Raw genomic sequence first — 13239 nt, 5'->3', positions numbered from 1 at the left:
CACATTTTGAAAAGTGTGCCGCCACAATCTAGTATGAATAAGGTAATCATAAATTATTCGATCCGCTCACAACATGGGGGATTACTGTTATATATCATTATTATGACAAATCATACACACTATTATCGCCTTGCTTGAAAGTATATAGACTTAAGTATATATAACTTTTCTAGTGGCAATTTCACAGATGCCTATCTTTAATTATTAAGAGCATTGATGGTTAAAAAGTGCATTTTTAAAGCATGCTGAAATTGTAACAAAACCTGTTTTGTGATAGTCACCAACGCTGAGTATGTGTTATCATGCTAGAAAACTAGAAAATACTGGCTGTCAGTAGGGTTTGTGTGTGTGTGGGGGGGGGGGGGGGGGGGGGGGTTAAGAGTCCTGGCCCCAAATGTCTGTGTCTAAAACCCATTTCATTTTCCACTCAATTGTGTAATTGCAAAGGAAGTAAACTAGTAGATATCTCTGCTTGAATACTTATCTAAGGCAAGAGTTGTTATTCTTTGTGGCCACAGTTAAAACTTCAGTTATTAATGTAAACACAACCTTTCATAAATATCTCAATGGTAAATTTGGTTATTTGAAGGACTTAAATATCAATTTCTAGACTTAAGGATGTACGAGCGTTTTTTAGCTCGACTATTCAAAGAATAGTGAGCTATTGGACTCACCCATGCGTCGGCGTCCGCGTCGGCGTCCGCGTCCCGATTTGGTTAAGGTTTTGTATGTAAGCTGGTATCTCAGTAACCACTTGTGGGAATGGATTGAAACTTCACACACTTATTCACAGTGATAAACTGACCTACACTGCACAGGTTCCATAACTCTATTTTGCTTTTTTACAAAACTATGCCCCTTTTTCGACTTAGAAATTCTTGGTTAAGGTTTTGTGTGTAAGCTGGTATCTCAGTAACCACTTGTGGGAATGGATTGAAACTTCACACACTTATTCACTGTGATAAACTGACCTACATTGCACAGGTTCCATAACTCTATTTTTCCTTTTTACAAAATTATGCCCCTTTTTCGACTTAGAAATTCTTGGTTAAGGTTTTGTATGTAAGCTGTTATCTCAGTACCCACAAATGGGAATGGATTGAAACTTCACTCACTTGTTCACTGTCATAATTTGACATGCAATGTGCAGGTCCCATAACTCTACTTTGCATTTTTTCAAAATAATGCACTTTTTCTGACTTAGCAGTTTTTGGTTAAGTTTTTGTATGTAAGCTGGTATCTCAGTATCCACTAATGGGAATGGATTGAAACTTTTCACACTTATTAACTGTCATGAGCTGATAAGCACTGTGAAGGTTCCTTAACTCTTTTTCCCATTTTTACAAAATTATGCTCCTTTTTCGACTTTTATATTCATTCAATTGACAAGGCTGTTGAATAGTCGAGCGTTGCTGTCCTCCGACAGCTCTTGTTTTTTCAGGATATCCGCCATTTTGAAAAATGTTTCTTCGAATATTGCTTTCTAACAAAAGTTTTGCCAAACAATAATGCTAAGTAATTAAAATATGGCTAATAATGTACCATTTAACCAAGTATATTATGCTTTTTGCGAAAAATTTTTTTTCACCCTTATTTTTGGCTAGCATTTGCCTAAAATTCATGTAAGATTTACAATGGGGTAGGGGTAGGTAATTTCAAATATCTATTAAAGTAGATCAGGTTTGGTTTTGATATTTTTCTGATTGATACATATAATGTTAAGCTATAAATGAAATAAAAGTTTTCAAGATAGCACTTTATATTATCTAGAAAATATAAATTAAAACAAAAAGAACAAAAATATCAAAATTCACCACTTTTCAACAGTTTTTTCTTAATAAATCTCTTAGATGCACGGTGACCCCAACTTTTTTTCTTTCCATTTTGAAGCATTTTTGTGTGTCATTAATGCTGCAAAATATTTTGAAAATCTTAACGTCAGAATTTTTTTCGTACATCTAAATACGTTTTTTCCATTGAAAATAAAGTGGGTGGGGTAATTATGTCAACATGTAAAAATTAAAGAGATTTGTTAGTGACATTTATTCTTATATAATACTGACATCACCATATATTCATATTAACCTGTAAGACCTGAAATCCCTATAAGATTAAGTAGGATATTTTATGTTTTATAAAGTACCAACATTTTTTCAATTTTACAAAATTTCAGAAATGCGTAAACAGTGGGTGAAGAAAATACCCTATAAAATTAAAACGAGTTCGGTGACCTATGTTTTTTCTGCTCTTGTTTGTCTAAGAAACTAATGTTCTTCAAGCTCACAGGATATGAAAACATTCTTAACGTTAGAAAAAATTCGCTCGTACATCCTTAATTTAATGTCTTTCTATCTTTAAATTTTTATGCCCCCGAAGGGAGGCATATTAGTTTTCAACTGTCCGTCCGTTCGTTCGTTAGTTCGTTCGTACAAACGTTAACTTTTTGCATGAAGGCACTTTACTAGCGAACCACTGCACCCAGGACCTTCAAACTTCACATGCTGATAGTACTTATTGAGTACACCACCCCTACTGACTTTGGGGTCACCAGGTCAAAGGTCAAGGTCACAGGGGCCAACGTTAACTTTTTGCATGAAGGCACTTTACTCACGAACCACTTCACCCAGGACCTTCAAACTTCACGTGCTGATAGTACTTATTGAGTACACCACCCCTACTTACTTTGGGGTGACTAGGTCAAAGGTCAAGGACACAGGGGCCAACGTTAACTTTTTGCATGAAGGCACTTTACTCGCGAACCACTGCACCCAGGACCTTCAAACTTCACTTGCTGATAGTACTTATTGAGTACACCACCCCTACTGACTTTGGGGTCACCAGGTCAAAGGTCAAGGTCACAGGGGCCAACGTTAATTTTTTGCATGAAGGCACTTTACTCGCAGACCACTGCACCCAGGACCTTCAAACTTCACACGCTGATAGTTCTTATTGAGAAAACCACTCCTATTGACTTTGGGGTCACCAGTTCAAAGGTCAAGGTCACAGGGGCCAACATTAACTATTTGCGTGAAGGCACTTTACTCGCGAACCACTTCACCCAGGACCTTCAAACTTTACATGCTGATAGTACTTTATGAGTACACCAACCCTACTGACTTTGGGGTCACCAGTTCAAAGGTCAAGGTCACAGGGGCCAACGTTAACTTTTCGCATGAAGGCACTTTACATGCGAACCACTTCACCGAGGACCTTCAAACTTCACATGCTGATAGTTCTTATTGAGTACACCACCCCTACTGACTTTGGGGTCACCAGGTCAAAGGTCAAGGTGCTGTGGGGGCATTTGTCACCATTAGTGACAGCTCTTGTTTAGATTCTATCTCTAAATCATAGAAAAGGCCATGTTAACACAAGAGGCCACATTTTGAAGGATGAATTTGTGACTGGGTCACTGGCCACAAGGTCAGGTCATTGAAAAACTTAGTTAATGAGCTACTACCTGATTTATTTAAAACATGATCAGAATGTTTCTCTTTAAATAATTTCACAGAAATGTTTATAACAAAGCTGTCAGTATACAGGGCAACTTTTCCTTATACATAGCTACACTGGAAGCGTTGGCCTGATTTAAAAAAAGTCACAGTATTGTTTCTTAGATGAGCCTCAATCAAATTCCTTCAGATCATTCTGCTACCAAGGTCGAGGTTAGACTTGGAGGTGAACTTCCCTTTATTAGATTTAATAACCATAAGTAGTGATAGCTCTAGTTATTAGAATGTACTTTATTTTGTTTCAGTTTAGATAATAGTTTCATAAGTATGCTTTAACTGTGGTGGAATCCATTGTTATACTTGTTAATGTGTGAAGTAAAATACTTTAAGTAAGGAAAAATCATCCTTAAGAAATTTTGTAACTATTTCTTGTAGGAACATTAGGATAATGTCTTCAGAAGTGAGTTTCTGCTAAATTGATATTTATGTGGAATACTGTATGCAGACTATATATAGATCCGCTCAGTTATTACATCAGTGATAGTGTTTATTGATTGTTTCTTTTCTACAGATTTTGCAGAAGTCAGCAGATTCTCATTATGAAAAATTTACTTTATGTTGAGGTGATGGTGAAGTTGAAATTTTTTTTGCAAGAACTTTACATATAATGCTTATCTTACTTTTGTAAAAGTTCTATCATTTTTCAGTGTTAATTTTGTCAGTTACATGTGATTGTTGTAAAATTTGAAGATAGTTACTTAATTTATTTGTGGAATTTGATGCTCATTTTATAAAAAAAAAATCTCGCCTTTTGAGTATTTCAGAATGATGTTGAAATTTGACTTTTTTAAGAGACAGATTTTGTGAAATAAAGCATGTTTGTAAATTTGCAGCATATGATATTTCCTTACATTTCAGAGATATTCTGATCACAGCTATAACTTGTGAAATAAGTTATGAGGATTTCTGTGCAGAGATTAAAGATATATGCAAGTTTGATGACCAACAACCTTTTACTGTAAAATGGGTGGATGAAGATGGTAAGAAATATTCTTAAATACTCAGTCTGTGTTTGTCTGTTGTGTGTCAGGACTGGAGCACATACACTGTGTCTGTATGCTGTACAATAGGACTAGAACACATACTCTTTGTTCGCTTGTCGTACATCAGGATTGGCACACATACACTCCTTGTCTGTCTGTTGTAGATCAGAACATGCACACATACAATCCTTGTCTGTCTGTTGTAGATCAGGACTGGCTCTCATACACTCCTTGTCTGTCTGTTGTAGATTAGGACTGGCACACATACACTCCTTGTCTGTCTGTTGTAGATCAGGACTGGCACGCATACACTCCTTGTCTGTCTGTTGTAGATCAGGACTGGCACACATACACTCCTTGTCTGTCTGTTGTAGATCAGGACTGGCACACACACACACTCCTTGCCTGTCTGTTGTAGATCAGGACTGGCACACACGCACACACACTCCTTGCCTGTCTGTTGTAGATCAGGACTGGCACACACACACACACACACACTCCTTGCCTGTCTATTGTAGATCAGGGCTGGTACACACACATACACACTCCTTGCCTGTCTGTTGTAGATCAGGACTGGCACACACACGCACGCACGCACGCACGCACGCACACACACACACACACTCCTTGTCTGTCTGTTGTAGATCAGGACTGGCACACACACACACTCCTTGTCTGTCTGTTGTAGACCAGGACTGGCACACATACACTCCTTGTCTGTCTGCAGTAGATCAGGACTGGCACACACACACTCCTTGCCTGTCTGTTATAGATCAGGACTGGCTCACATACACTCCTTGTCTGTCTGTTTCAGATCAGAACTGGCTCACATACACTCATTGTCTGTCTGTTTCAGATCAGGACTGGCTCACATACACTCATTGTCTGTCTGTTTCAGATCAGGACTGGCACACATACACTCCTTGTCTATCTGTTTCAGATCAGGACTGGCACACATACACTGCTTGTCTGTCTGTTGTAGATCAGGACTGGCACACATACACTCCTTGTCTGTCTGTTGTAGATCAGGACTGGCTCAAATACACTCCTTGCCTGTCTGTTGTAGATCAGGACTGGCACACATACACACCTTGTCTGTCTGTTGTAGATCAGGACTGGCACACACACGCACGCACCCTTTATTCATAGAATAGTAGAGCTATTGGACTCGCCCATGTGTTGGCGTCCGCGTCGGCGTCCATGTCCTGATTTGGTTAAGTTTTTGTATGTAAGCTGGTATCTCAGCAACCACTTGTGGGAATGGATTGAAACTTCACACACTTATTTACTGTGATAAACTGACTTACATTGCACAGGTTCCATAACTCTGTTTTGCTTTTTTACAAAATTATGCCCCTTTTTCGACTTGGAAATTTTTGGTTAAGGTTTTGTGTGTAAGCTGGTATCTCAGTAACCACTTGTGGGAATGGATTGAAACTTCACGCACTTATTTACTGTGATAAACTGACTTACATTGCACAGGTTCCATACTCTATTTTGCTTTTTTACAAAATTATGCCCCTTTTTCGACTTACAATTTTTTGGTTAAGGTTTTGTATGTATGGTTAAAGTTTTGTATGTAAGCTGGTATCTCAGTACTCACTAATGGGAATGGATTGAGACTTCACTTACTTGTTCACTGTCATGATCTGACATGCACAAAGCAGGTCCCATAACTTTATTTTGCTTTTTTACAAAATTATGCCCCTTTTTCAACATGGAAATTTTTGGTTAAGTTTTTGTATGTAAGCTGGTATCTCAGTATCCACTAATGGGAAAGGATTGAAACTTCACACACTAGTTCACTGTCATGATATGACATGCAGTGCAAAGGGTCAATAACTCAACTTCGCATTTTACAAAATTATGCCCCTTTTTCAACTTAGGATTTTTGGGTAAAATTCTTATATTTAAGCTGGTATCTCAGTATCCACTAATGGGAATGGATTGAAACTTCATACACTTGTCCACTGTCATATGCTGATAAGCACTGCAGGTTCCATAACCCTATTTTACTTTTTAGCTCACCTGTCACAAAGTGATAAGGTGAGCTTTTGTGATCGCGCAGCGTCCGTCGTCCGTCCGTGCGTGCGTAAACTTTTTGCTTGTGACCACTCTAGAGGTCACATTTTTCATGGGGTCTTTATGAAAATTGGTCTGAATGTTCACCTTGATGATATCTAGGTCAGGTTCGAAACTGGGTCACGTGCGGTCAAAAACTAGGTCAGTAGGTCTAAAAATAGAAAAACCTTGTGACCTCTCTAGAGGCCATATTTTTCACAAGATCTTCATGAAAATTGGTCAGAATGTTCACCTTGATGATATCTAGGTCAAGTTCGAAACTGGGTCACATGCCATCAAAAACTAGGTCAGTACGTCAAATGATAGAAAAACCTTGTGACCTCTCTAGAGGCCATATTTTTCATGGGATCTGTATGAAAGTTGGTCTGAGTGTTCATCTTGATGATATCTAGGTCAAGTTCGAAACTGGGTCACGTGCCATCAAAAACTAGGTCAGTAGGTCTAAAAATAGAAAAACGTTGTGACCTCTCTAGAGGCCATATGGTCAGAATGTTCACCTTGATGATATCTAGATCAAGTTCGAAAGTGGGTCACGTGCCATCAATAACTAGGTCAGTAGGTTAAATAATAAAAAAACCTTGTGACCTCTCTAGAGGCCATATTTTTCATGGGATCTGTATAAAAGTTGGTCTTAATGTTCATCTTGATAATATCTAGGTCAAATTTGAAACTGGGTCAACTGCGGTCAAAAACTAGGTCAGTAGGTCTAAAAATAGAAAAACCTTGTGACCTCTCTAGAGTCCATACTTTTGAATGGATCTTCATGAAAATTGGTCAGAATGTTCACCATGATGATATCCAAGTCAAATTCGAAACTGGGTCACGTGCCGTCAATAACTAGGTCAGTTGGTCAAATAATGAAAAACCTTGTGACCTCTCTAGAGGCCATATTTTTCAATGGATCTTCATGAAAATTGGTCAGAATTTTTATCTTGATGATATCTAGGTCAGATTCAAAACTGGGTCACATGAGCTGAAAAACTAGGTCACTATGTCAAATAATAGAAAAAACCACATCATACTCAGTTCAAAACTGGGCCATGTGGGGACAGGGGAGCGATTCAGGACCATCATGGTCCTCTTGTTTACTAAATTATGCCCCTTTTTTGACTTCCGTATTCATTCAAGCGACAAGGCTGTTGAATAGTCGAGCGTTGCTGTCCTCCGACAGCTCTTGTTTTGGGTTAACAAGGCATTCAACATGAACATTATTACCTTGATGATACGTAACTGAATATTTAGATGGGCATATTTTGTGACAGTCTGGCACTCTTGTGAATGTTGTTTTATTTTTGCATTACATGATGAACACAATAAAAATTATTCTGATTAGGTCGTGGTTTTTAAAAAAAAATAGTCCTTGAAAATTTGTAAAAAGTTCATGAAAGTCCTCGAAAAGTACTTGAATTTTGTCTCAGATGTTCTGTGTGAACCATATAGTGTATCTTTGTATTTACAGGAGGTCCATGCACAGTGTCATCAAAAATACTGCATGTATATTTTACAGGAGATCCATGCACAATGTTATCACAAATAGTATTTGTTTGTATTAACAGGAGATCCATGTACAATGTAATCACAGATAGTGTATCATTTTATTTACAGGAGATCCATGTACAGTGTCATCACAGATAGTGTTTGTTTATGTTTACTGTAGATCCATATACAGTAACATTATAAATAGGGTATGTTTATATTCACTGGAGATCCATGTAAAGTGTCATCACAGATAATGTATGGCTATATTTACAGGAGTATCCCTTTACCATGTCATCACAGAGAGTGTATGTTATACTTACAAGAGGACCATGTACAATGTCATCAAAGATAGTGTATATTTGTATTTAAGGAGGTCCCTGTACAGTGTCATCATAGATAGCGTATGTTTATATTTACAGGTGATCCATGTACAGTGTCATCACAGATAGTGTTTATTTATATTTACAGGTGATCCATGTACAGTGTCATCACAGATAGAGCTTGACGAAGCTATCAGATTGTATGAACTAAACAAGGACTCAGAAATCAACATTCATGGTAAATATCACTGGCACCAGATCAGAAAGAAAATGCCTCCGTACATGTTATACCCTACCCCAAGGTATTCTATAAGAACCATGGTCATGAACGGGAAAATATACTAACCCGTTTCAATCGTAAATTTCTCAACTTAAACGCACAGTTTGATGAATGGGTATCTAGTATATTGAACAAGCGATAATTTATCTTCCATCGTGCATCAGTCACATTGTCTCAATATTCCATATTGCAGAGATTATCAACATAGTTTATGCTTTCGTCAACGTTACAGAAAAACTTGCTTGACCTTCCCTAATGAATATCCGATCTAGAGGTCACGGCAGTGTGCACATGTTTGGCGAAATGTAAACAAACAAAAACAGAATTTAAAAAAATCACATTTTTACAATAAAACTCGAAATGATGAATGAAATTCATCTTGTATATGATCTTTAATTTGAACTCGTAAATTGGTCTGCATCTGTTCTGTTTATTTTATTCATTTTGCATATTTATGCTGCATTTTCACATTTTAGCGAACACGTGTAGTAAAATGACGATTGACATACATTTTCACATTAGCCAATCAGAATGGTTTTTTAATCTAGAACGGAACTTCAGCAGGGAAGTTCAAGCAAGTTTTTTGTGTAACGTTGAAATAACTATAAACCATGCGTTGTTTTTCTAAGATAAAATGTATTGAAAAATGTGACCGGTACACAATGAAAGATAAATAACCACTTGTTTGATATCCATAGTACACATTTATGGAACTGCGTGTTTCAGGTATGAAATGCGCGATTGAAACGGGTTAGTATATTTTTCCCTTCATGACCATGGTTCTTATAGAATACCTAGGGGTAGGGTATAACACGTACGGAGGCATTTTGTTTCTGATCTGGTGCCAGTGGTAGATATAGTGTACTGGAAAAGCACATATTTTTGCTGGGTCAAAATATGGGTAATTTGAAATATTGAGTAAGTTTGTGGCCATTAAAGTTACACATTGCATTACCTTTAGCCAAACTCTTTCAGCGGGGGGATACCAATTCATCGAATTTGCTTGTTCAAATTATTCCAATTTGTCAAAAAATATTGTTGCCAAGGGCCCAATTTAAATTCATTGTCAGAAACTGCTGGCCCTTTACAAAGATTGTTCAAATACATGTACAGTCAAACTTGTCATATGTGACTTTCCTGGGACCATCCATTAAAGGTCACATTTGACAGGGAGTCTTTTAATTCAGGTTCACTAAATAGCAAGGTCAGTTGTTTAATATAACTACATGTATGCAGTTTTGTGGATTCTATTTTTATGCCCCCGGCATCTACTGATGCGGGAGGCATATAGTGATCGTCCTGTCCATCCGTCCGTCCATCCATTCGTCCGTCCGTCCGTACGAAGTTAACCAAATGGGACCGTTTCGTTTAGCATCAACACCCCTTACTAGAATGACTTGATACTAATGCAGATGTAACCTGTGACCATTCCTCATCATCAGACATCACCTGACCTCAGTTTGACCTTGACCTTGATCTTATTTTCGACTTAGGTTGCTTTATATGGGCCATCTCTTGGTTAACCAAATGGGACCGTTTCGTCTAGCATCAATACCGCTTACAAGAATGAATTGATACTAATACAGATGTAAACTGTGACCTTTCCTCATCTTCAAACATCACCTGACTTCAGTTTGACCTTGACCTTGACCTCATTTTGGACTTAGGTTGGTTTATATGGGCCATCTCTTGGTTAACCAAATGGGACTGTTTCGTCTAGCATTAATACCGCTTACAAGAATGAATTGATACTAATACAGATGTAACCTGTGACCATTCCTCATCTTCAAACATCACCTGACCTCAGTTTGACCTTGACCTCATTTTAGACTTAGGTTACTATGAATCGACAAGGATGCCCCCGGGGGCATCAAGCGTTTATTGAACACAGCTCCTTGTCTTTTATATATGTTTAAGACATAAGATACTTTGTTGTCAAATAATTTATTCTTAATTTAAAATATTATGTTTAAAAAATAAATACAATAACTAATAACAATAAAAATATGTTGTGTTTGTATTAAATGACTATGTACAAGTAATGTATAAAAATCATGATTAAAACTCTAAATACATTGTACAGTCGAAGAGCCTGACACAATTCAACAGACAGGGTACAAACACCAAAAAAGTAACCTGGCAACGTAATTTTTTGATGATCAATTGTCGGCACATCACGGGTGACTTCCGCTGTGTGTCATAAAATATTTGGAAGCCGCGGTCCTTCTTTTTGATTAACAAGGCCATAAATTACAAGCCATCATATACACAAATTGTTGTTTAGGGGAAATCCGCATAAATCACATGTGACCTTCATGACCATACATATTTAAAAATATTTAGGTGTCTAATGGTTGCTATTTTTAAAACGAGGAAAGTCCCGCGCACTGGCCAGCTGCAAGTAGTTTTCCTATTAATTTTCCATGACTAGGGTTGGATACCGGTTCCCGGTATCGGTACAGTACCGAATAATCACTTTGAAAAGTACCAGTATATACCGTTTCGTAAAGAACCGGTTCCGATTTCGGTATTTTCATAAAAGTAAATAAACAAAATAATTACCAAATCTGCGGCAAAAGAAAGCAGAAAATAAGCAAATAGTATTTGAAATACAGTAATAACGCGATCGTCATTGAATACTGTGACACCGCTCCGAGTAACATGGAGAGCTGGCCTTGCGAATAATTTCGTATCCTAAATATTATTATAAAAACTTCTTTTCCCGTCGTTTTAAACTATGTAAATCATACTTAATTGCAAAATATACGACATTTTTTTGCTCTTCGTCATATTCTATCAAACAAATAAAAAAAAAAGATTTGAATAAAAAGTTACGAAACTAAGCTGTAACCTACGTAAACAAGTTATGGGTTTTTGCGAACTAATAGAAATACGTTATTATTGGTTGTTTCAAATGTTTTGAGATGAAAATTGTGTTGAAAAATGTTGCACTTTAAATACATTACTAGTTAACCTGGTTGAAGATTTATCATGAGTGACAATGAGTCTGAGTTGTTAAATTGGTTAATTTCAAAGCTAGTAAGTGTTGAATTTAACAGTTGTCGTCAGTGCTGAAGCCGCCATATGACCTATCATGTGTCGGTGGGACGTTAAATCCAACAACAACAACAAAAATCGTCAGTGCTGAGCAAGCATTACAACAGTCAGTGAGTCCTAGATTTAAATTTCACAGTGAGCGACGTATCTACTCTGTTTTTTTTAGCTCACCTGTCACATAGTGACAAGGTGAGCTTTTGTGATCACCCTTCGTCCGTCGGTCCGTGCGTGCGTGCGTGCGTGCGTCAACAATTTCTTGTCTGCATGATAGTGGTTTCATTTATGATTTTATTTTAACCAAACTTGCACATAACTTGTATCACCATAAGATCTCAGTTCCTTTCTTGAACTGGCCAGATCCCATTATGGGTTCCAGAGTTATGGCCCCTGAAAGGGCCAAAATTAGCTATTCTGACCTTGTCTGCACAATAGCAGCTTCATTTATGATTTGATTTTTACCAAACTTGCACAAAACTTGTATCACAATAAGATCTTGGTTCTTTTTCTGAACTGGCCAGATTCTATTATGGGTTCCAGAGTTATGGCCCCTGAAAGGGCCAGAATTAGCTATTTTGACCTTGTCTGCCTAATAGCAGCTTCATTTATGATTTTATTTTAACCAAATTTGCACACAACTTGTATCACTATAAGATCTTGGTTCCTTTCTTGAACTGGCGAGATCCCATTATGGGTTCTAGAGTTATGGCCCCTGAAAGGGCCAGAATTAGCTATTTTGACCTTGTCTGCCCAATAGCAGCTTCATTTATGATTTGAATTTAATCAAACTTGCACAAAACTTGTGTCGCCATAAGATCTCAATTCCTTTGTTGAACCGGCCAGATCCCATAATGGGTTTCAGAGTTATGGCCCCTGAAAGGGCCAAAATTAGCTATTTTGACCTTGTCTGCACAATAGCAGCTTCATTTATGATTTGATTTTAACCAAACTTGCACACAACTTGTATCACCACAAGATCTTGGTTCCTTTCTTGAACGGCCAGATTCCTTCATGGGTTCCAGAGTTATGGCCCCCTAAAGGTCCAAAATTAGCTATTTTGGCTTTTGCAGCCATATAGAGACTTCATTTATGGTTTTATTTGATACAAACTTCCAAAATATCTTCAACAACAATAAATCTTGGATTACATGACAAATCAGATCCAATCGTAGTTTCCAGAGTTATTTTATATCTGATTACCTCTCCTGATTGTAATCAAAATGGATTTATATCAGTAAGTACTTATAGGACTTATTTGAAATTTCATTATTGTCATTAGTTGGACTGAGCCAATCAGGGTAGATAACTAGGGACTGATTTTATTTCAAATTACCTCCCTTTATTTCAAATTAAAATGGGTATATCTCCGTAACTAATGAAGATACTGATCTGAAATTTCATTTATGTCAACAAATTTATTTGGCAGATCCTTCTTTTGTTCACTTACAATAATTTTCTTTTCAATTACTTCCCTTTTACGTTACTATAAATAGCTTGTTTTTAGTAACTTTTTTATCATTGGCCGTAGG

The 13239-nt window shown here is 37.3% G+C and overlaps 1 protein-coding gene across 1 annotated transcript in view; it reads left to right on the top strand.

Annotated features, from left to right (window-relative positions):
* The window catches only part of LOC128548172 (atypical protein kinase C-like), an 89527-nt gene that overhangs the window by 38424 nt on the left and 37864 nt on the right, over positions 1 to 13239 (top strand). The window contains exons 3-4 of the mRNA XM_053522599.1: positions 4371 to 4492; positions 8525 to 8614. Coding sequence (XP_053378574.1) covers positions 4371 to 4492; positions 8525 to 8614 — 212 coding nt within the window. The remainder of the gene's footprint in view (positions 1 to 4370; positions 4493 to 8524; positions 8615 to 13239) is intronic.

Source organism: Mercenaria mercenaria, chromosome 14 (assembly GCF_021730395.1).
Source record: "Mercenaria mercenaria strain notata chromosome 14, MADL_Memer_1, whole genome shotgun sequence".
NCBI lineage: Eukaryota > Metazoa > Mollusca > Bivalvia > Venerida > Veneridae > Mercenaria > Mercenaria mercenaria.
The sequence above is the reverse complement of the archived record's forward strand: the minus strand, read 5'-3'. Positions and strand labels throughout refer to the sequence as shown.